The 22,735-nt window shown below is 35.3% G+C and overlaps 2 protein-coding genes and 1 long non-coding RNA gene across 6 annotated transcripts; 1 reads left to right on the top strand and 2 right to left on the bottom strand.

The window, feature by feature from the left end:
• On the top strand, positions 1-14,134 carry LOC100788485 (serine/threonine-protein phosphatase BSL3). 3 transcript variants are annotated; one of them, XM_041007475.1, is made up of 22 exons: positions 1-1,256; positions 2,929-2,989; positions 3,083-3,161; positions 3,265-3,344; positions 3,422-3,516; positions 3,608-3,707; positions 4,591-4,660; positions 6,568-6,669; positions 6,767-6,848; positions 7,468-7,647; positions 8,325-8,595; positions 8,685-8,922; positions 9,012-9,182; positions 9,776-10,014; positions 11,330-11,414; positions 11,501-11,599; positions 11,676-11,875; positions 11,962-12,037; positions 12,933-13,068; positions 13,152-13,291; positions 13,430-13,493; positions 13,596-14,134. In XM_041007475.1, exons 1-22 carry the CDS (start codon positions 839-841, stop codon positions 13,598-13,600), a joined length of 2,991 nt encoding a protein of 996 aa, XP_040863409.1. In that variant the 5' UTR covers positions 1-838; the 3' UTR covers positions 13,601-14,134. The 3 variants fall into 3 exon arrangements, 2 of the variants coding, with proteins under 2 accessions (XP_040863409.1, XP_003540821.1); XM_003540773.5 differs by having other exon boundaries at positions 13,430-14,134; XR_005887588.1 differs by lacking the exons at positions 13,430-13,493; positions 13,596-14,134 and having other exon boundaries at positions 12,919-13,068.
• LOC102670113 (uncharacterized) lies at positions 13,527-17,457 on the bottom strand. 2 transcript variants are annotated; one of them, XR_005887589.1, is made up of 5 exons: positions 17,263-17,457; positions 16,232-17,175; positions 15,565-15,965; positions 15,384-15,459; positions 13,527-15,305 (listed from the first exon to the last, which is right to left on the bottom strand). It is a non-coding gene; the product is annotated as an uncharacterized lncRNA (long non-coding RNA). The 2 variants fall into 2 exon arrangements; XR_001383753.3 differs by having other exon boundaries at positions 13,527-15,459; positions 16,232-16,388; positions 16,994-17,175.
• A 2,587-nt stretch (positions 17,458-20,044) lies between these two features.
• LOC100787948 (protein FAF-like, chloroplastic) lies at positions 20,045-22,338 on the bottom strand. Its single transcript, XM_006592295.4, has 2 exons — positions 22,218-22,338; positions 20,045-21,971 (listed from the first exon to the last, which is right to left on the bottom strand). Exon 2 carries the CDS (start codon positions 21,923-21,925, stop codon positions 20,348-20,350), a length of 1,578 nt encoding a protein of 525 aa, XP_006592358.1. The 5' UTR covers positions 21,926-21,971; positions 22,218-22,338; the 3' UTR covers positions 20,045-20,347.
• Positions 22,339-22,735: the final 397 nt, after the last annotated feature.

Below are 22,735 nucleotides of genomic sequence, written 5' to 3'. Positions count from 1 at the left end.
AGTGGGGTGTCACCTTCCATGTTGATTGGTACAGTAATTCAAAAAACAGAACGATAACTAGCTGAGTTGTTTTTGTTAACCCCTCTTTCTCTCTCTCTCTCTCTCGCAAACCTTCCTTCCTTACAACTAGGAACCGGTGAACACCGTTAATTGCTTACTTAAATCAATCCCCGGTTACCGTTCTCCGTTCTCAGCTCTGTCCTCCGCCTCCATTTTCTTTCGTACGCGCTCCTCTACCGGCACTTTCCGGTCACCAACTGCACTCTTCATACTACCGAAATAATTGAATATCAATAAACACATACATACCCTTCAGAATAATAATAATATATAAATACCTTTTTTTGAAAAAAAGATTTGAAAACCAGAAAAAAAAAAGTAGAGAGAGAAAGACCGACACGATCCCTTTGTCTCAGAGAAAGAAAAACAATTCTTTTTATTTTATTTTTCCATTTTTTTTAATAATTTTAGTTTTTCTGCTTTGGGTTGTGACTTGTGATTGTGTGAGAGAAAATCCACTCAATTCAGATTATCTCCTCCGTCCCGTTTCGTTTCGTTCACCGCTTCTTTCTTTCATTTCTTTGATTTTCGCACAGAAAGAGTGCGAAGACACACAGAGAGAGAAAGAGAAACGAAAAAACCTAATCGAATTTCCCTCTTTTTTTTGTTTTGTGTGCGTGTGTCAAAATATTTATTTGAATTTGAGGAGCGGAGGATCTGAGTTAGGGTTTCCAATCGTATTTTTTTTTAACCGAATCGGAATGTTGGTTCGGGACGCGGTTTCGCGGCAATTCTAGCTCCGATCTCAGGGGAATTGCTCGAATCTTAGGGTTAAGGAATGGACGTTGATTCCTCGATGGTGCCGGAGCCCGATCACGATCCGCCGGTGCAGAACCATGCCGAGAGAGACCAGCTAGGAGAGTCACCGTCGCCGCCGCCGTCGGAGGGAGGCGGATCTCCGGCGCAACCGCACCAACAGCCGCTGCCTCCGACGGCGGCTCAGGTGCAACAGCCCAATCCGCTGGTTGGTCCGAGGCTCGCGCCGACTTACTCAGTGGTGAATGCGATTTTGGAGAAGAAGGAGGACGGGCCGGGGCCGCGGTGCGGCCACACGTTGACGGCGGTGGCGGCGGTTGGAGAGGAGGGGACGCCGGGGTACATTGGCCCGAGGCTGATTTTGTTCGGCGGTGCCACTGCGCTTGAAGGGAATTCCGCGGTCTCAGGGACTCCTTCATCTGCTGGAAATGCTGGCATACGTATGTATTTTACTTTCCTTTTCGTGTTTTTGCTTAGTGTTCTGAATATTCGCTTTGCTAGTTTTGATTAGAATCTTGAAATTTAGAGCTGAATTTAATTTACCTGCACGGGCATATATCTGTGTGGTTATTATATATGTTTAAATACAAAGGTTTCTATTGCGTTGTTGTTTTAGGATGGTTTTTTAGTCTTTGGTCATGGAAACTCTGGTTCTCTAAAACCTTGTTTCGTTGGATACTTCGTCCTTGGAACACAATGCGACCAAACGAGTTGTGAAATTTTTACCAATCTTGCTGTTTTGTAACTGTGTTTCCTTTTTTATGGTTTGTGGGTAAAATTGGAAGTTTGTATAGACTGTAGAGTTAAGCCTAAAAAGATATGTATCCAAGGAGTAACCTCTAATTTTCTTTTCTTTTTATTTATTTTTAAATTTTGATGACTGATATGCTTCGGATATAATTCCGATACTTTGAATAGAAATAAAATTACATATATTTTGTATCTTTTCCTCTATATCTGTAAAGCTATAGGCATTTATATAGAGCTAAGACTTCTTTTGAATAGGATAAATTATGCTTTCTGTCACTTTCTAACACAGGTTAAGGAAAAATATGTAAATTCTTGTGAAGGGAGAGATATGTGCAAGGGGATTTTTTTATTTTTTTTTGTAATGATCACAAGTATTTTTTTATTGTAAATTATGATCATCATCCACTGATATAGTCATGTATTAATGAGAAAAAATCTGCATCTCTTTACAAACATTCTGCATTTATGTGAAGTATTGTTTTTTTAATTCTTGTTAACATATCTAACCCATATACTATATCTTGGATTTTTACAAAATTTCGGTATCCTTGTTTCCATATCATATTGTGTCTGTGTTGCATTTAGTATCCTGGGCTTCGTTTATCTGAACTTTTTTATTTCCTTTCTTCCTATTGCTTCCTTTGCTGTTGTATGGCTCATATATATTGCTAAATTTTTTTGTTTGAGATGCTGATTGTGATGTATCATGAAAACATTCCTTTGAGTCCATAAAAACTGGGGATTCAAAACAAGAACCTGTCGTCTCTGTCAAGAGATGGTTGTTTGCATATTTGGCTTCCTTATTTTCTGAATGAATATCTGGTTTCTCATAAATTGCAGCTTAAAGTAGTATCAATAGTAAATTGACCTAAATTATGGGCCATACGTGGTTGGTTTCATGAGGTTGATGGCTGGTTGTTGCTGTTTGTGGTGTGATTATTTTTTCTTTTTGAAAAATGTCTGTTATTTGATATACTACTACCTGTCAAAGAAGAAAAAAAAAAGCAGATTAAGAATGTTTGATTTCTCATCTAGGCCCAAGTGCCATTGTTTCATTCAAGCAAAATAATTCCCATTTCCACATGGTGGACACGCCTTACTCTATATCATAATTTACTGTCTACTTTTGTATGCCATTTGAAGCTCCATACAATTATTGTGTAATTTTTGAAGTTCAAGTAGGATGCTGTTTATGTTCATTATTTCTGGTGCATGCCAATGTCAGAAACTAAATACTGTAGTTAAAACTGGATTAGGTGCAATCATACCCCTCCTCCCTTGTATAAGCACTGATATTGATTGGATTGGTTAGTATTTATGGTTGAAATTTGTCATGATTGGTATATTTCATTTGCTCTGCAGGTTTAGCTGGTGCCACTGCTGATATCCACTGTTATGATGTCATAACTAATAAATGGTCTAGGTAAGCTCAGAACTAGGCTCTTTCCAGCCTTTGATAAGGTTTAAATTATGCTTGTATACTTTGCTTCAGTGCTTATAAGGAATTTTAATGCAGGATAACTCCCATTGGCGAGCCTCCATCCTCAAGGGCTGCACATGTGGCAACTGCTGTTGGAACCATGGTAGTTATTCAGGTAGTGTGGAGAGGTTATCTCTTAAATTATCTTAGTATTAGTTAATTTATTTCCTTTAAATGAGTACCTTAATTCTTAGTGGAGTATTTGCACCATAAAACAGGGTGGCATTGGCCCTGCTGGTTTGTCTGCAGAGGACCTTCATGTTCTTGATCTCACTCAGCAACGGCCACGATGGCATAGGTTAGAACAGTAACCTATGTTTTCTTTTCCTCTTTAAAAGATGTTTATCTGATACAGTGGGTTCTGAATGTCTTTAGAGTTGGTGTTCCTGGCCCTGGACCAGGGCCACGCTATGGACATGTTATGGCTTTGGTGGGGCAGAGGTATCTCATGGCAATTGGAGGCAATGATGGTAACTACCTGAATACTCCCATTTACATTGTTCATGTTTGCTCTGAATGTCAATTTATTGAATGTTAACTTGTTTTATCCCTGCTTTCCAGGAAAGAGACCTTTGGCTGATGTATGGGCCTTGGACACAGCTGCCAAGCCTTATGAATGGCGCAAGTTGGAGCCAGAAGGAGAGGGTCCACCTCCATGCATGTACTGTCTCCATGAAATTTACCTTTCTTGACTAATATATATTTATATATACCTCTCCTGTTCCGTAGCCTTTGATGTCATGAACTAGGTTCTGGTGGCTAACATTAAGTGATTGTAATTGAGTTAAATAGATTTAAATCCTTTGTTTCCACTTTGTGAATTTATGTAGACATGCTGGTTTGTTAGATTGATATGCTTGTGAATTGATGTAGATGTGTTGGTTTGTTGGACTGATATGCTTTGGGGTTGTTAAATTTATTTGGCCAAATTGCAATTTTGGTTCTCCTTTAATTCCTGATCCGTGATTTTAGTCTCCCAATTTTTTTTCCTGTGATTTTAGTCCTCACATTTTTTTGAAAATCTGCAATTTTGATCAAATCCTCAGTTTTGCATACATTTATATCTGGAAGAAGAGTGAAATGTTAAATGCTACATTATTGTGTAATGGAAAAGGCTCCTATATAGTGAGTTTGCATTTAAAGTCTCCCAATAATAAAGTGTGTATCCACCTTCAGTTTAATAAATTACATTGTAATCTTAAGCCTTAACCCACTAAATGAAGCAAGGGTGAATATGCCCTTAGTAGCTCACGTTGGAGGCAAACTAGCTCTAGAGGAGCTTTTTCCTTTAGTAATTTACTTAATCAATCATCAAACTTTTTGCTAAAGTCTTTCTTAGCATTAATATTCTGTTTTTGGAATGAAATAGGTTCACTATTGCTGTGTTTTTGTTGAGCTCAAGAGTGTACTTTAAGAACCTTGATCAATGTCATCAAATAACTCTTAAACTTTCCTTGTCTTTATTTAAATTGTCCGTCAATTTGTGCTTGGATTTTCTTATAATTTGGGGTTGAGTTGCTGTTTTGTCATTTACTTTTGAGTAGGTATGCAACTGCCAGTGCACGCTCTGATGGGCTTCTTCTGCTTTGTGGAGGGAGGGACGCCAATAGTGTTGTGAGTTATCTATTCAGAAATTTTCACCTATTCATTCGATTGATGTGATTTGCCTAGGAATTTCCTAGTACAAGTTTACCTTATTTTGTCATTGAAATTACTCTTCTTCCCCCTTTTGCCCTTGTGGGTTGCCTGTATGGTGGCCTATCAACATTCTAGAGTTATCTATGGTGATGAGTAAGAGTTAAATATCCCTTTTTCTTAAGCTACATCTGTAGCTTAATATTGTTTTCCAATTCATCATAAGAATTAGGTCTGTGTCTGCCTGGTTGCTATATAAGTCAATATTATGATAGAGAAGAGAAGTAAACTAGGGGTGAAGAGGAGGTATGGACGAGAGTTGAAAAAAAAAACAAAGATAATAGTAGTGTATTGGGTTACAGGACAGTCAATTTCTTGTGCAAATTGGATTGATCCAAAGAATGGTGGCTTCCTTTCAATTCTTTATAAATAAGTGATGCACTGTTTGTGGGCTTGACTTGAATGTGATGCTATCAAGGGAGAGAGTGATGCGAGGCTTGCAAATCTGTGGAAAATAATATCTAAATCCTGTTGAAACTGCTGTTGAGCAAAAAATATTAGTATTGAGGGAACTTTGGACTTCCAGCAAGTTTTGTCTAGGAGAAACTTTAGACAGTTAGGGGAATAAGTGAGAAATTGGTGGTGGATAAAAAGAGAATAATCCAGAAACGTGCAGAGTCCAAACCCTTGTATCAAAATATGCACAACAAGTAGATTCAAGTGAATTAAAAAATGATGAGTACTTAGCTTACCTACCTATATTACTGAAGTTTTTTCTCCTCTAAAATCCCAATTTAAGGAGCAGCTTGATTAGAATAGAGATTATTTATGTTGGCTATTATCAAAAGCAGAAAGATCATATGGTCTAGGGACAGATGCAGTTTCCACCTAGGCATCATCATAAAACTTTATATGGGTGCCATCACATAGATTAAGAGTGATCAGTGGTTTGAAAGAAATATAAGAGATATAAGCATCTGTGGATTAGCGTGAGTAGAAGCAATCACTGGGGATTGACATCTCCATCCATTCTGATTTAAGCTGTACTTGTTCTTGATAAGTGATAACTTCAACTTGTTTCCTTATATAGAGGTATGCCTTTGAAGGAAAAGTCCATAACCACATTACCACTTCATTTTTTCAAAATGAAGCACAAAATCCAACAAGTAGCAAGATAATCACTTTGTAGATCACACTCCCCTGACCAAGCATAGTCTGTAACTCTGTATCTTCATTTTCTCCACCATTTTTACTTCTCCATTTGGAAAACATTTTTTTTGAATTAATCTTAGTACCCATGCTTTTAATTTGAAAATCTTACTTACCCATGCATAGGATTGGTATGAAATCTGCTGATAAATAATTGAATGTTTTCTTATTGATATTTAAATTGAAATAAACAAGCTAGATAAAAACTTTTGGTGGTAGCCTGTTGAAAAATCCAACAACTATTCAAAATCTCTAATTGCTCAGGCAGGCTATCACCTGCTAGTCAATATTAGCAATTCTCCTTTTAGATGTCCTTGATAGTTGTGGCTATTTTATGTTTGACCTCATGTGTCTACTGATAGTTATTCTTATTGTTAAAATAGGAGAAAAAAAGATATAATGAACTGAAAACCGTGTGTCAGAATACACTGCAAACGCATGCTTATATAGGTTAATTACTCATAAGTAGAGGATAATTTGTTTCCTCTAAATCAAAGATTATGTTCCTATTAACCACTATTATTAATAGAATCAGAATATTATATTCTGATTTTCAACACTTATCAACAAACACTAATTGATGGATTCATGTGATTCTGTTTAATTTCCGTTATATACTTTTATGTGACCCTATTGAATTGCTTACTTCTAACCTTTCCCCAAATTTTATATTATAGCCATTGTCAAGTGCATATGGACTTGCTAAGCATAGAGATGGTCGCTGGGAATGGGCTATTGCTCCTGGTGTGTCACCATCTCCTAGATATCAGCATGCAGCGGTATGATTTAGTTTCTTATTTTTTTAAATATTTTTTCTTACTAGGTCATATATTCCAAGGATTTTAAATTTGTAATATACTTGTTTAATGATTTCAGGTATTTGTTAATGCAAGGCTCCATGTGTCTGGTGGGGCCCTTGGAGGAGGACGCATGGTTGAAGATTCATCGAGTGTTGCAGGTACTTGATTATGGTGTTGTTTAAAATTTGCATTTTCGCTGGTTCAATTTTGCCATGTTTGATCTTGAGTAAAGTGAAGGGGTATAATTGTTGATTGAAAAAGAATTGTCTTAGATTGTAATAAAATACATGCACATGTAGAACAAACTGTGAAGTTGTTAAAATCTATTTCTTTAATTTTTACATCAACAATTAAGAATTTATACTTTATTATCCTCTAAAGTGTATCCCTCACTTTAGAGAAGCTAAATCCTTTACAAACTATTTATTGGTCTTTTTGACCTTGGTCACTCTTCCTCTACTCTCCTGTACATATATTTTCATTTTGACAGAAGGATGACTTTTCTTATGGTGAAATTGAGAAAAAGAATATTCTTGTGGAGATCTGGATGATCTGTTATAAGAAATAACAAATACTTTTGAAAGTTTCATTACTATTGTACTTGTAGCTACTATTTGCAGGGTAGCTTGCTGGTGCCTAGTTGCCACTGTAATTTTTTAGTTTTTTTTTTTTTTTTTTCCAATGGTAACTTTTTTCGTATGTGAAAATAAGATTTATTGTTGTGCCAATTAATGCTGCATTTAGAAGTTTTTTTGTTGTTTTTGCTTGTTTGTATAGTGTTGGACACTGCTGCTGGTGTTTGGTGTGATACCAAATCTGTTGTTACCAGTCCAAGGACGGGTAGATACAGTGCTGATGCAGCAGGTGGAGATGCTGCAGTTGAGTTGACACGGCGTTGTAGGCATGCGGCTGCTGCTATTGGTGACTTAATTTTTATTTATGGTGGTTTACGTGGTGGTAAGTCATAAATTTAATGTTCCTTGGATTCATCTAAATGGAATTTATTTCCTACTTGCTTGACGATGCATGAATGTTTGATCAATGTAGTTCACTAGGTCAGCCTGCTTTCTGTAGACAATTTTATTTACTTTACTGTATTTGATTTACATGTTTTATTTTTGTTCAATTTGTGTTTTTTTTTGTTTGGACTCGGAGCAGATGGTATAGAATGTTAATGTCTTCTATTAGAGTATGAATTGTTAAATGGTGCTAGGAGAAGAGTTGAGAGAGAGAAACTTTGAAATATTGCTCAAATCACGTGATCACCTTAGCTTCAATTCTTTTGATCTGATGCATGTTTAGCTAGGTGTTCTGAGAAAAAAAACTTGAGTTGAGAAGAGCACATCTAAACTGTTTAAGAGAAACATTGGGTTATTAGTGTATTACTATAAAACTAGGTTTACTATTGGCTCAGGCTGAGTGAACAATTACAAGAGATAATTCCAATTAACACAGTTGCTGAATTCTTTTTTCTTTATATATAAATTTGTGGATGGATGGCCAGTCAATTCCCGTTGATCTTGCAAGCTGAGATGCTTGCTCTTATGCTCGCTTTGGTATTTTATATTGTGGTGAGTTCTAATTTTTTTCTTGACATGTATGACTGACTATGGTGTATTACGTGTTTGCTGCAGGTGTCTTGCTGGATGACCTACTTGTTGCTGAAGATCTTGCTGCTGCTGAAACAACTGCTGCTTCACATGCTGCTGCAGCAGCAGCAGCATCTAATGTACAGGCCGGACGGCTACCTGGACGGTATGGATTTATTGATGATAGGACAAGGCAAACCATGCCTGAAACAGATCCTGATGGTTCAGTAGTTTTGGGAAATCCAGTTGCCCCCCCTGTAAATGGCGACATGTATACTGATATCAGCACTGAAAATGCCTTGCTCCCGGGATCTAGGTATGGCAGTTTTTATCATCTGATCATCTCTTTAGGTGAAGTATTAAATTGTTACTTTGGCTGTCATTCATATGAAGAATTTCGAACAGGCGAACGAGCAAAGGAGTTGAGTATCTAGTTGAAGCATCAGCTGCAGAAGCTGAAGCTATCAGTGCCACACTGGCTGCTGCTAAGGCACGGCAAGTGAACGGTGAAGTTGAATTGCCTGACCGAGACCGTGGGGCTGAGGCAACACCTAGCGGGAAACAAATATCTTCCTTGATTAAGCCTGATTCTGCTGGGTCAAATAGCATTCCTCCTGGTGGAGTGAGGCTGCATCACAGAGCTGTGAGTAGTACATTTTTTATTTCCAAGGAAAATTTATGCTGTGCCAGTAATGTTCAAGCTCCATATCTATTTTCTGGAATTTTCTGCAGGTGGTTGTTGCTGCAGAGACTGGCGGAGCATTAGGTGGCATGGTTAGACAGCTTTCAATTGACCAGTTTGAGAATGAAGGCAGGCGGGTCAGTTATGGGACTCCTGAAAGTACAACAGCTGCTAGAAAATTATTAGACCGGCAGATGTCTATCAATAGTGTCCCAAAAAAGGTACTAACCTGTCTCTATAATTAGTTGTAATTGAGTAGAGTATTCGTACTATCAGGAAAAATGCTTAATGTTCTTCCACTATCAATAGTATGTTGCCACATTACTGAAAGAGTTTGACCTGGCTAATAGTGGTTATCATGGTCAAATTCTTTTTAATGAAGTGAAAACTGAAAACACGTGATTGGATGGTAGTGTGGAAACTTTTAACACTGTTAGTACTAGTGGATCAAAATTAAATTTTATTATAAGTAATAGATATTTTATTTAATAATTAGGCAATGGTAGTGGATCTGGTGCACTATATATCTATATCTAATTGGTTTAACTTAACATGAACTATTAAAAATTGCCTACTTGACCTATAAAATCTGGGAGTCATGAGTAGGGTCAGGTGCAGAACATTCAATAAGCCCTGTTCATTAACCTCCCTTTGTTGGCGTTACCTACTCTTTCACACCCTTGTGTTGAATCCTGATTTTCTTTTATGTCTCCATGTTGGTTTTTCCATAAGTATTATGTTGAACCATCCGCCATGTTGGCTTTAAGTTATGTTCAACTTGTTTCTTATGGAGTTTCCTGACATTTTTTTGTAGGTTGTAGCTCACCTTTTAAAGCCTCGTGGCTGGAAACCACCAGTTCGTCGACAGTTTTTCTTGGACTGCAATGAAATTGCAGATCTTTGTGATAGTGCAGAACGCATATTTTCAAGTGAACCGAGCGTGTTACAGCTTAGGGCTCCAATTAAAATATTTGGTGATTTACATGGGCAATTTGGAGATCTCATGCGCCTCTTTGATGAGTATGGTGCACCATCAACTGCTGGTGACATAGCGTAAGTTCCTTAGTTCCCACAGATTGTTTTATATCTAAATGTGAATGAAGAATAGTTACTATGTGCCACTAGCCATAACCTCTGGGTCAATAGTTACTTATCAGCGCACATCTAAGCATGATTGATAATATATCAAGATGTTAAAACCAGAACCTGCTTTTAATTATTTTTGCCAGTGGGTTTGGTTTCATAATATGGTTTGAACATCTGTGGAGTCCAAGTTTAGAGTGTGTTAACCAATGTTTAAAATCAGACCAACTGTTGGACCAAAGGCACTGATTTACAGTTCATTGGATCATTGTGGCTGAAGTAGAGGGTCTATCGGTGGTAATAATAAAATATATATTGTTAATATTGTATATTAAGCAATAAACTAGTATAAAATAATAAAAAAATAAGTGAAATTTTAAATTAGCATAAAAGGATCATATTACATGTCCTAATGAATGAAAAATTATTGATAAATAGATAAATAATAGCAAAGTGTGTAAATATCATATATGAGCCTTTATTTATTTAAACAATTTATTTTTTTCTGTGAAGACCGGTTCAAATAAGTTTGTGTGCCAGTTCTTACCCACCTTTTACCAGTTTGGTTGGTTTTTTGGCTGGTTTTCTGCTCCACCAGTTTTGTAGCTGTCCAAAGGAATGATCTGACTGGTTCTCTATTCATCCAGTCAAAGCTACTGGTCCGGTCCAGTTTTAGTAACTATGGCGTTAACTTTATTAGTTTTTATACACTTGTTTTGATCTTTTATCTTTGGGTGCAAGTTCTTGTGATTGATTATCCAACTCAGCATTTTATAGTGATCTCATGCTCTTTTCAATTTTTTTATATCTTTGCATTGTAACCTACCTAGTTTGGTTAGCTTGCACCAATGTATATGATACATGCATTGCCTTCGCAAAATAGTATGATGTACCATTGTTTTTGTAGATTATTTTTTATGCTCTAAACGGGATTTTTCCTGGGCATACCTTACTAGTTCCTGGGCAAAATAGTATGAGTACCATTGATTCTTATACTGGAGGCTTTCCCTGCCTTGGACTGGGGCGCCATCCTCTCCCCCTAAATTTTAATACAGAAAAAAGATTGATTCTTAGATTTAGTGCATATAAGCAAATGAATTGCTATATTTATATAGTGATCTGAGAGTTTATGATTACAAACAGGAGAATAAATTGTTAATAGGTTTTTCTCCATTCCCTCATGACTGGCTAGCATAATATTTTGTTTGGACTATTTTTAGTATTTTATTGCGAGTGAGTTAGGCATTTAATTTCCTTTAATGCTAATTTTGGATGCATGACTCAGATACATTGACTATCTATTCCTCGGAGATTATGTTGATAGGGGCCAACACAGCCTGGAAACTATCAGCCTTCTGCTTGCTCTGAAGGTACTCTGGATGTATAGGTTGCCTTTTTGTTTTGTTTGTCAAGTTTAATGCCATAAGGTTTATGCATGGTTATTTGGATTTTGCAGGTTGAGTATCCAAACAATGTACATTTAATACGTGGAAACCATGAAGCTGCAGATATTAATGCCCTTTTTGGTTTCCGAATTGAGTGCATTGAGAGGATGGTAAGGAATTTCATATAGTGGACAGTATTTTCCATTCTTATTTGGCACTCAAGCAACCTTTGTAATCTGCTGATAGGGTGAGAGAGATGGAATTTGGACATGGCACCGTATAAACCGTCTGTTTAATTGGCTTCCTCTGGCTGCCCTAATTGAGAAAAAAATTATTTGCATGCATGGGGGTATTGGCCGTTCAATAAATCATGTGGAACAAATTGAAAATATTCAGCGTCCAATTACGATGGAAGCAGGATCAATTGTGCTTATGGATCTATTATGGTTGGTGCATTTGTATACTCAAACATGTTTGTGATAATTTATTTCATGTTCTTTTGGAAGAATGACAGCATGAAATGTTTCTCTAGGTCTGATCCTACGGAGAATGACAGTGTTGAAGGGCTGCGGCCAAATGCTAGGGGTCCAGGATTAGTCACTTTTGGGGTGAGTGATTTTTATTTGGTATTTTGTAAAATGGTCATTATTTTGTTTTTCTTCCTGGAGAATGATATAAATAGATTCAAGATTTGATATTTTTAAATTTGACAATAAATATATTAAGAGCTTAATTTTTGTATGCTGTCATTTTGAATATTTTTACGTTATTGACCAATTAAAATTTATACTAAATATGACTTTTAAAGTAATTATTATGAAGTCAACAATCTTATTACATGACAATGTATGATTGGATGATGGTGAATAAAATCTTTTCAATGCCAGTACATTCTAATTCAATTTGTATATTAATACTGATCAATATTTTTTATTTATTTTATTATCTTTTTAGTTTCTTGGATAATGATATTAAATTCTGAATTCTGATCAATACAGGTTTATGATTGAATTTGATAATTTTTAATGCTCATGTATTAATTGTTTTATTATTCTAGAAAATCCATATTGATGTATTAGTGACTCCGAATTTTGAAGCATTTTTTGTAACTTTTCAAATCAATCGTGCAGTGTTTATGCCCTGAAACTTTTGTAATTGTAACATGCATCTGTTAAGACAATTATTTTCGATGCTATGCTTTAATAAGCTGAAAAAACTCTAAAACTGATTACTTTCATTTTGTTAGTGCCATGATTTCGATTTGCTGTGCTGCACATCTCAAATCTCATTTATTCCCTTCCCCTTTGGTCATGTTATTGTTAATGCCAACATTTGATATTTCGTCTAATTTGAAGAATTCCTTTTTATGATGGCTGTTATTTTTACTCTTTTTCCTTGGATGTTGTGCTTTCTTAATTTTTACGCAACTGTTAGTGTTACCTCAATAGGTTAAACTTTCATATGTGCTATTATGCTCATCTTTAATCAGTCTTACTGTTGCAGCCTGATCGAGTAATGGAATTTTGCAACAACAATGATCTTCAGCTGATTGTTCGTGCACATGAATGTGTGATGGATGGCTTTGAGCGTTTTGCCCAGGGGCATTTGATCACACTTTTCTCTGCTACAAACTACTGTGGTATTTGCTACTAGCTTCTACATTGCACTTTCCTCCACAGATAATTCTCCCTTCTAAATTTTGGCACGCTATTGTGTCAATAGGTACGGCAAATAATGCTGGGGCAATATTAGTTTTGGGTAGAGATCTCGTTGTGGTTCCTAAATTGATTCATCCATTACCGCCTGCAATTTCTTCACCAGAAACGTCACCGGAACGTCATATTGAGGATACATGGATGCAGGTATTAAATAAATATGTTCACATCTAAAATGAATGTTGAGCTGATTATCTTACAGTATTATGGGACTAGAGCTATATTTTTGAAGTTTTCTTTTTGGTATTCATACATTTTTCTTGTTTTGGGTAAAAACGTATATAGGAGTTGAATGCTAACAGACCACCAACACCAACTAGAGGCCGTCCTCAAGTAACAAACGACCGAGGTTCTCTTGCTTGGATATAGTTATTCATTATTAAGAATGGCCTTATTGTTTATGCCTTGACGGGTTGTGCTATTGCCTGAATTTCCGGTGTTACGTATATAGCATGATGCCGTTTACAGGGTATTCGAGCTTACCCGCAGAAAGCTTCAAGGATCAAGCTTTTATTTGTCCCGGTTCTCATCACTCAATCATCTGGCCTGTAGACGATACAAGTTCGAGAAGCAAGCAAAGTTGGTAGCCACTGCTAGGTTGGTTCAATTGACAAAAGCTAGAAGTTGCAGTATGGGTTCCTACCCACCTGTTGTAAATTGAGCCCTAGGGTACAAAATCAAGGTCATGGATGGATGTCCGTGTCATGGAATGTCAGTGCTGGCTATTTTTCTCATTATTTTTTACATATTTTTTTTACTCATTGTCCCTAGGTTATTGTTTTTTTTTTTTCAATTTATATATTTTTAAATCAAGAGGACAAGGGTTTTTTTTTTTTTCCTGTGATGGTGAGATATATAAATCAGAAATCTTTCTTGGGGGTCCATGTATCATAGGGGTTGTGTAGTTCCCATCCATGCTCTGTACAACTAATTTTTGTGTGAATCAACATATTCTGACAGAAATGTGAATTTTGAGAATAGAATTTTGTATATTGCCTTATGCTGCAAATAGCTTTAGACTGTTCCTGAAGATGTATAGCAGTTGCAGGCAGTGACCGATATAGAATTATAGTTGTAGGGGTAATGTTTATATTTATAAATTAAGTGTTTCAGTTTTTGCATTATACATGACTAGTGCAAAAGACACTTTGTATATATGTAATTGACCAATAGGGGATGACATCCCAACTATCCCATTTCTTTGGTTGTTTTAGCCTTCTATTTTGTTCTCAAAACAATTGTTGTTTTAAAGTTTCAAAGTCTAATACGCTTTTTTCCTCAAATATATTCTCATTTAATATCCACTATAAATGGTGCAACCATAATAGATAACAACATTAAATAAGAACATTAACAATATTTTGCTTCTATTCAATATTTTTTATTCTGTGTGTTAACCTTAAACAACTAAAGAGATTGGATGGAGGAAGTATTATATAAGCCTTCTTAATCTAAACTTAAAATTCTTTAGTTATCATATAAGCACAAAGTATTCACGAGCTCTTAGTAATCCATTTTTATACTGTTAGTTTACAAGGGGGGAAACTGTGTCCAAGATGGGTGTAGTTGCAGATATGAGGAATCAATCAAACTCGTCGATGAAAATGTGATTACCACCACCATCATCTCAGATGTAGACGAATGAAATTGTAACAGAATTAAATAAATAATATTAAATAAAACCAGAATAGAATTGTCCATAAACCTAAGTATAACCCAACCCTTCATCTGTCTGCCTGCTTATTATACCAGTAAATATTGTTTCTCTCCTAGTAAATTTCTTTTTTGGACCCTACATCAGTAGATACTGGTTTGACATAATCGACTACTACTATCACAAAATAACTGAGAATGGTATAGAACTAACAACTAACATTTGCCCATAATAATAATAATAAAAAACTATCTTCTGTTACAAAAATTCAGTCTCTTAAATAGATCTTAGAATAACAAAATTAAGTTTGACCCTTGGCCATGAAATACACCAGTTCACTAAAAAGTGGTATAGAGCTTAAAATTCTTATCTGTTAAGATGTAATATCCTAAAATGAGATTTCACTCCTTTGAGGAGGTCTACATGAACTACATTCCACTCGAGATGCTTCCCACAACACAACCCAAAAATATGCAGTTACAAGTATCAAGTAGAAGCAGCAATAGCCTGCACAAGTTCCCTTTTACTACTATCGATTGCCTATGGAAAATCCTTCAAAAGTCAAAACAAATGGCAGAACCTAACCTCTCTTTACAGGCCTCTGAAAATAGGATTTGTTGGGATTTCTGTCTTAAGCTTAGGTGGCTTCTGCTTTCTTATTCTGCAGATTGAAAGGTAATGAAGTCAAGCAATTTGTCACATCTTTCGTTCAAATAATTGGTAGGCTGAATATTTGCTTATACAACGACCAAGCTTAATATCTCACCTTCTTTCCACCCTTCATAAAATTACTGGATACGTGTCCTGATAATGAAATTATCGGTGTTAATTTATCAGTGGTTCATCCTCTGTTCAAACATCTCGCTTTTATAATGCGGGGGCACGCGCACACGTAGACTCTTACTAGTATCAACTGATATGCTGTCATGCCACAGTGGCTTTAATGTCATTATTATAGAAATCAGTTTGCAGGCACAAATTATTAAAAAAAATAAAATAAATTAAGATTCCTTTCAAGTCAATGATCACTTGCTGAGCTGCTGGTTGATGATGAATACATGAAGGTCATAAGAGAAATCATAGAAAACTAATCGTCTGCTCTCGTTCCTTCCACAATTCTTTTTGTTCCTCTTCATCCCTTCTTAATCTGCCTTCCTCCTCTGATATCTTCATGATCATGAATAATGCCAAGGTCACAAATCATGAATTACAAATGTAAATAATTTCCCTCAGTCAAATTTGCATTGGCAAGCACTTTTCTAGTGTCCATACTTATACTTTTGTCCAATTAATATTTGTAACATACTAATTTTACAAGGTTAAAATCTGGTAATATCACTATTTAGTGTGCACTGGTTCCGCAATTAGCTTGTGCATTCTGAAGGGATCACGGTCCACAACTTAGATATGAATGCTAGTAAAATTACATGTACCTCTTCAACCAAAGACTTAATTTTTGGAGCTGTATCTTTCTTCAGCTGCTTCTTCCTTTTTGCTCTAAGTTCTTCTGCGGGCCATATTGGTGGAAAATAGACGACTCTTTTATCTCACTAGTTGAGGCATTTTTCCCCCAAATATGTCCCAAAATTTCTAAAGAAGAAAGCATTTCTTCAACATATACAGGAGGAAAAATAAACATGATAATAAAAAGAAAAGAAATAGATTAATAAATATAAGAAACTTAAAGAGAAATAGGAAGAATAATAACAATGCATGCACAATAAGAGAAACCTTCGCTTCACCTCATGTCACAAAATTTGAGAATCTCAATAACCATCAAACCAGTAGTGGAGTAACAAAAAGATGATTGTGAGGGAAACCATAAAGGGAATAATTCATTTGAGGGGGACCAAGTTAAATTTATTATTTGAAAAAACAAAAATCCATGTTATGAATTTCTTTTTTTGGGGGAGGCCCCCCTCAAGATCCAATGCACACTTCCACTATTCAAAACACATGTTGCAACTCCTCAACAGTGTGAATCCAGGCATATGAGCAAGCACAAAGAACAGACACCAAACCAAAAACTTTTATCCAGGAGGAGGGAATCACAGTACTCAGAAGATAAATGGTCCACAATAAAATCTTCTAACACAAGAAAATAAAATATTTTTTTGGGGGGTGTCTTTCATTTGTTATATATAATAAAAGATAGTAAAAACACAGCTTTCGTTTTGATCAAGCTTCACACTAACCTTTCGCCGAATTAACTGGGCTAAGAAGGTAATCTCTTTCATTTTGATCAAGTAACAATTGCTGCATACAAGTAAATAACCCACCCTCTAGCTGCTAAACTAGTAAATTGTAATCATGAACCAGCAAAAGCCTCCTTTGTCTGAGGATGTTTACATTTGTCAGGTTGAACCATCAACGACATCTACAAAAGATTAACAAAAGTATAAGAAGCCTACATAATTAGTTAAACTTAAAACATATACCTAAGGCAGAGGAAGGAGTTAGTTACCTTTCGATACTGTTTTTTAACATCTTCAGCTGAAGAATCAAAGGGCAGGTTCTGATATTCAATTTTCCACCTTAAAATAACTCCAACACCTAAAAACAAACCTTCAAATTCAATTTTCCACCTCCAAACGGCGCTGCGTTTTTTCTTTTCCTAGTTTTGTTTGTTCAACAGGTTCGTTCTTTTCTTTCTTTTTTTAATAATATTGAATAATGATATTTTAATGAATTATATGATGATATGAACTCATTAATAATATTGAATATACAATAAATCATTTTGGTTTTTTTCTTTTACAGAATAATGATTATTTTGCTAAAAACATTAACAGATTTTCTGTCTGTACGTATGCATTATTTATCGGAGTCAATTATGCTTAAAACAAATAAAGTTATTATAAGTGTCGAAGTTCTTCATTCTTCAACCTGCATATTAGACTAAAACTTTATCAATATTAATAATCTTGTCCCTTAAGTATCTCCTAAAGAATTTATCTATTCAAAGATATCAATCCTCTTAAATGAATTTTAGTATCTCTAAAGATTAATCTTTATCTTTTAAAGAAAAATGCCTTGAGTTAAAAAAAATAAAACAATATAAAACTTTAATGTAATTTTTTAAATTTATTTAATATATATTTTTATATCAAAATCAGTCTTACTTGAGTTATTTATATTAACTTTTAATATAATTAATTATCAAAATAAAATTTCAATTCTAATCGAAATAAAATAATTGAACAATTACAAATAATTTCTCATATTTCACCTTCCTTTATCCTTTCTATTATCTTTTTTATTTTATTTGTAACTTTGTGTTGAACTAAATATTGGGTTAAGCTCTGATTATTGTTATTAAAAAAATAGGTTTACACCATGTACGAAAAAAAAGTATTGGGTTAAACCGGGTTTTCTTAGCCCACCCATGAAACAAATAAAACTGGAGAGTTCTATTTTTCTATGTCTTGGTTTGGCTTATTTTAGTGATATTAAAAGGTATTTTTTTTTTAAAAATATTATATATTTTTAAAATAATAAAACTGTTTAGTACGAATACAAATATAGGATTGATTGGTTAATCCTAATCAAAACCATTAGTTAAAATTTATAATAAATAAATATTTTTAAATATATAAATGATATTTTTAATTTATTATGAATACCTGAAATTGTGATATAAGTTTATTTTTCCCACAGCTAACTAGTCTATTCCTTTATAGGAAATCATGTGTGAGACAAGCTTAAATACTAAATATAAATATATCTCTTATAGAAAATTTAAATCTTAATTCATCACGTAGTGAGATACTAGTCCTTTCTGTTAGATCCAAACATGATTGATTTAAATGCCTGCACCTCATTAAGGTTATTTTTAATTTGAAACAAATAGGCGATTAAAACGACCAAGTATACAAATAAAGATAAACGAATTCCTTGAGGAACTATAATACTTTGGACCGCAAAAGAAGGATATCTCTGGCTAAAAGCCACGGTTTTTTATACACAAGACTCCAGCTACTTAATTCATGTTGTGGAACTGTGGATGGATGGATAATGAGAAAAGTTATACAAAGGAACTTTGGTCCCAAGAGAAGAAAGAGATAGGCTTACCAAAAAGGTAGGTTACTACACACAAAAAACAGTGAGCAACATGTGACGCATGCGATGCTTTACCATTAGTTACTTATTGGAAGTAAAATCACACTCCATGTTAATTTTTTTATTCCTAAGTTTGTATAGTTCTGTTTTGCATTGATAAGTCGTCGTGTCATGTCCACCCGCATAAAATTGACAGCTAAAATAATACTGTATTTCAGTTGAAGTTGGAGATGTTGTCATCATCCTTTTGATGGTTGCTTTACATGTTTAATCATATAATTCAAAAAATGCATTGATGATGCTGCTACATATGGCTACATTTTCCTTTTCTCGTGGTAGGCTCTTTACCCAACTTTATTTCTGAAACCAAGGGATGCAAAAGTAAAATGAAAATGCACGAACAAGTATTAGCTGCTGTATAAATTAGTCTATATTAGAGAATATGTTATTAAGAATAACAAAAACATAATATAACAAAGGTTTTAAATTGTAGTCCCAATCACAATTTTATCCCAATCTTTAATATTGTAGAACATTGTGGATAAATATACCTGATGTGAGTCTGAAATAATACCCTTTTTTTTTTTTTAATTTTAGGAAATATTCATTATATCTTAAGAAACATTTTTTAACGTTTTTAAATGTTATTAAGAATAACAAAAGCATTGATATAACGAAGGTTTTAAATTGTAGTAACAGTCACAATTTTTTCATGATTTTCTTTTATTTATATGAATCGAAGAAATTTACAATAATTTATTCAATTAAGTTAAATCACTTAAATATCATGATCTTTGATATTATAATGGATAAACATATCTGATGTGACCGTAATTCATTACAAATAATCTAAAATAAGACCCATATTTAATATGGTGGTTGAAATTGAAGGGGATCCTTTTGTTAAATCTTAAGAAATATTCATTATATCTTTTTTAATTTTCTTGCCTGTGTTGTGTATATATATTTGTGACTGTCCTAACTTAAAACTGAGGAGGGGCAAAGCATATCAGGGAATGATCATGGTGTTCCCAAAAAATAAGACCAATTAGGCACGACAGAACCGATTCCAAAACCCCATTGGCAAGGATTACAGAAGCAAGAAAGTTGAAAAGCCAAGAAACGATGATAATTTTAGGGCAGGACAAGACAATCGACCAAGTCAAAGTTGAAAAGCTAAAATTACGTTTGTGTATATATGTATTAGATTAGATTATTAGCCAATAGCAAATACAACAGATAAATAGTAGTAGTAATAGTATACAATACTGTTCAAGTCATTTTTCTGATCTTACAAATACAAGTTAAAGTATTTTCTTCTCTCCCTATCCTTTTCTCCCAGTCCCTTTTTCCTTTATTTGACTACACTAAACAGATCCCTGAAAGAGTTGAACCAGGTAGAGATAAAATGATGATGGAGTAATAAATAGTGTTTTGAGCAATGGATTTTGGATTAGTTGTTGTTGTTGTTGTTATTGTTTGTGACTGATTCAGGAGGTGGCAATGCAATAGGGTTCCCAGAACAGAAACGACCTTCTAGAATCCTTGCAACTCTTCAAATTGTGAACCAAGTAATCACCATTCTTCCCTCTAAGAACCAGCAACTGCTGTTGCTCCCTTGAGACCACCTTGTTCATGTCCCCGGACACAACAACCTTGCTCTTCAGTTTCTCTTGGTCAAGTTGGTTAAGGTTAACACTAGTACCTTTTGATGATGCAGACTTGGTCCTCCAATAGTATTCATAAGCATTGAAATTGAAAGAAGCAGCTGGTGCTGATGGAATCAACCTTGCCACCCTTGGCCTTGGAGGCAGTGATTGTGCTGCCACATTAACATCATCAAAATTGGTCATCTCATTGAACTTCTCCGACCACTTTGGATTCCTATTCACTACCCCAATTGGCTTATTCTTAATATTCATCATCAAAGCCAACTCATGAACACTACTTGTCACCCCACTAGGCAATAGCGGCGCTTTCTCTATCACACTCTCGTACCCCATCAGAACAGAATTGGGTTCAATAGAGGATACCTGTGGCTTCGTGCCAAGAAAGTATTCCTCTTCCTCTTCATCTTCACCCTCGTCATAATAATCCTCCTCTTCTCCAAACTCAAACCCTCCAAAGCACTCTTCTCCCAACTCCTCCACATGATCACCATTCTCTTCTTCTTCTTCTTCCTCCTCCTCCTCCTCCTCTTGGTGATTGGAGAAAGTGAGGACAAGGCGACCATCTTGGCGCTGAATGCTGAAATTGTTGTGAGAAGGAACAGAAACAGCTTGGAGAACCAACCTTCCATTGTCGCGGTGGGAACGCATGTGAGTTACTGAAGAACTTGCTTGGTGATGAGAGAGTGAAGGAAGTGGTGGAGGGAAAGCGCGTGGTGGTGAAGCCGAAGCCGAAGCCGAAGCCGAAGCCTTCTTTGTAGCCACCACTGAAGCATAATTGCATAACTCTTCTTCTTCTTCTTCGTTAACTTGTTCTTTGTCTTGTTCTTGCTCTGTTGCATCCCCTGTCTCAGAAGAAGAAGAGTGAGAAGATAACAACAGGGCATCAGAGCCAGTCTCGGAGCCGAGACTCTCAGTGCAGATTTCGAGGCTCTTGCCACTCAAACAACTCTTGGACCTTTTGACAAGAGGGTGAACATAAGGTGTAATAGGCATTGATTTGGAGATTTCATCTTTGCCCTTGAGAGATACGATTGAGCTCCACATATCAAAGGCTCCTGATTTCTCTTGCTCCTCCTTCTTGTTCCGTTGGATGGAGCTCCAAATCTCCAGCCTCTCTCTCTCAGCTTCATCTTCATCATCTTCTTCTTCTTTTTCTGAGTCAGCAATGGTTTTTGCATGCAAGTAGTTCTTTGAGGACATGTCTGCGGAGAGAGTTCTTCGCAGAGAAGAAGAAGAAGAAGAAGAAGGTGTGTTTGTGTTTGTGTTTGAGTTCAAAATGGTTATGATGCCCTGCTTCATGATCTCTTCCTCTATCCTCACAGAAGAAGAAGAAGAAGAAGAAGATAAAAGGCCTTTGTTTTGAACCTTGTTGTTGTCGGTCATAGGTGCTGATGACATAACTACCCAAAGGAGAAGGAAAGTGCTTACCAACACACTCAGCTAACTGCACAAAACAAGTGACAAATTGAAGAATTTAGAACAAAACAAAACGGCAAATATCAACAACGTTCACCACCCTCCAACAACGTACGTGAAGTGAGTTTCTCAAGTTTCAAAGTGGAGTCAGATATAGGTAACAGCCGTAGGATATATTCATAAAATAATAAACGGTCTAGAATTGTTACTAGGAGAGTAATTAAGAGTGAAAAATAAACAAGGGAAGAAGCAGATGAGAAGATTCATTTATTACCTGAAGTGAAGGAAGGCAACAGAGGTGTGTTCTCTAGGGAATGCAAGTTGCAGTTAGTTTGAGTGTTGAGAATTGGAATGGTTTGGTTTGTGTTTGATGAAGGGAATGAATGGAGGGAGGCTATTTGTAGGGGGCCAAAAGCTTTAGGAACCGTGTTCACTGGACCCTACCTAAGCACCAGGAAAACACCCCTTTTTTATTATGGACACAGCTTTGTCATGGATTCTTCAAAATGATAATGTGTCCTTTTATTATTTTAGATCAATTTTTATTCATGTTGTCAACATTTATCAATACCTTATGACTTAAAACATATGAGTAGCTTTATGGTTCAGAGGGCTATGTATTTAAAATCATATCGATTCAATTAATATGTCACATGAGTATTTCAATCGGTGTTAATAATGTTTTTTTTAACACATTTAATGTTTAATTAAAACAAATCAAAATAGAACTCTTTAAAAATATAAATGATCAAAGTATTTTTTTTAAAACTTAATGTATCAAAATGAAAAATA

The sequence above is a fragment of the Glycine max genome, chromosome 12, assembly GCF_000004515.6.
Source record: "Glycine max cultivar Williams 82 chromosome 12, Glycine_max_v4.0, whole genome shotgun sequence".
Taxonomy (NCBI): Eukaryota; Viridiplantae; Streptophyta; class Magnoliopsida; order Fabales; family Fabaceae; genus Glycine; species Glycine max.
The sequence above is the reverse complement of the archived record's forward strand: the minus strand, read 5'-3'. Positions and strand labels throughout refer to the sequence as shown.

Bases quoted from the DNA above. Each gene is read 5' to 3' on its own strand.
- LOC100787948 (XM_006592295.4), bottom strand. From the start codon at position 21,925: ATGTCATCAGCACCTATGACCGACAACAACAAGGTTCAAAACAAAGGC.
- LOC100788485 (XM_003540773.5), top strand. From the start codon at position 839: ATGGACGTTGATTCCTCGATGGTGCCGGAGCCCGATCACGATCCGCCG. The intron at 3,345-3,421 runs GTTAGAACAGTA...GAATGTCTTTAG, and splicing joins CAACGGCCACGATGGCATAG to AGTTGGTGTTCCTGGCCCTG. The intron at 11,876-11,961 runs GTTGGTGCATTT...ATGTTTCTCTAG, and splicing joins GTGCTTATGGATCTATTATG to GTCTGATCCTACGGAGAATG.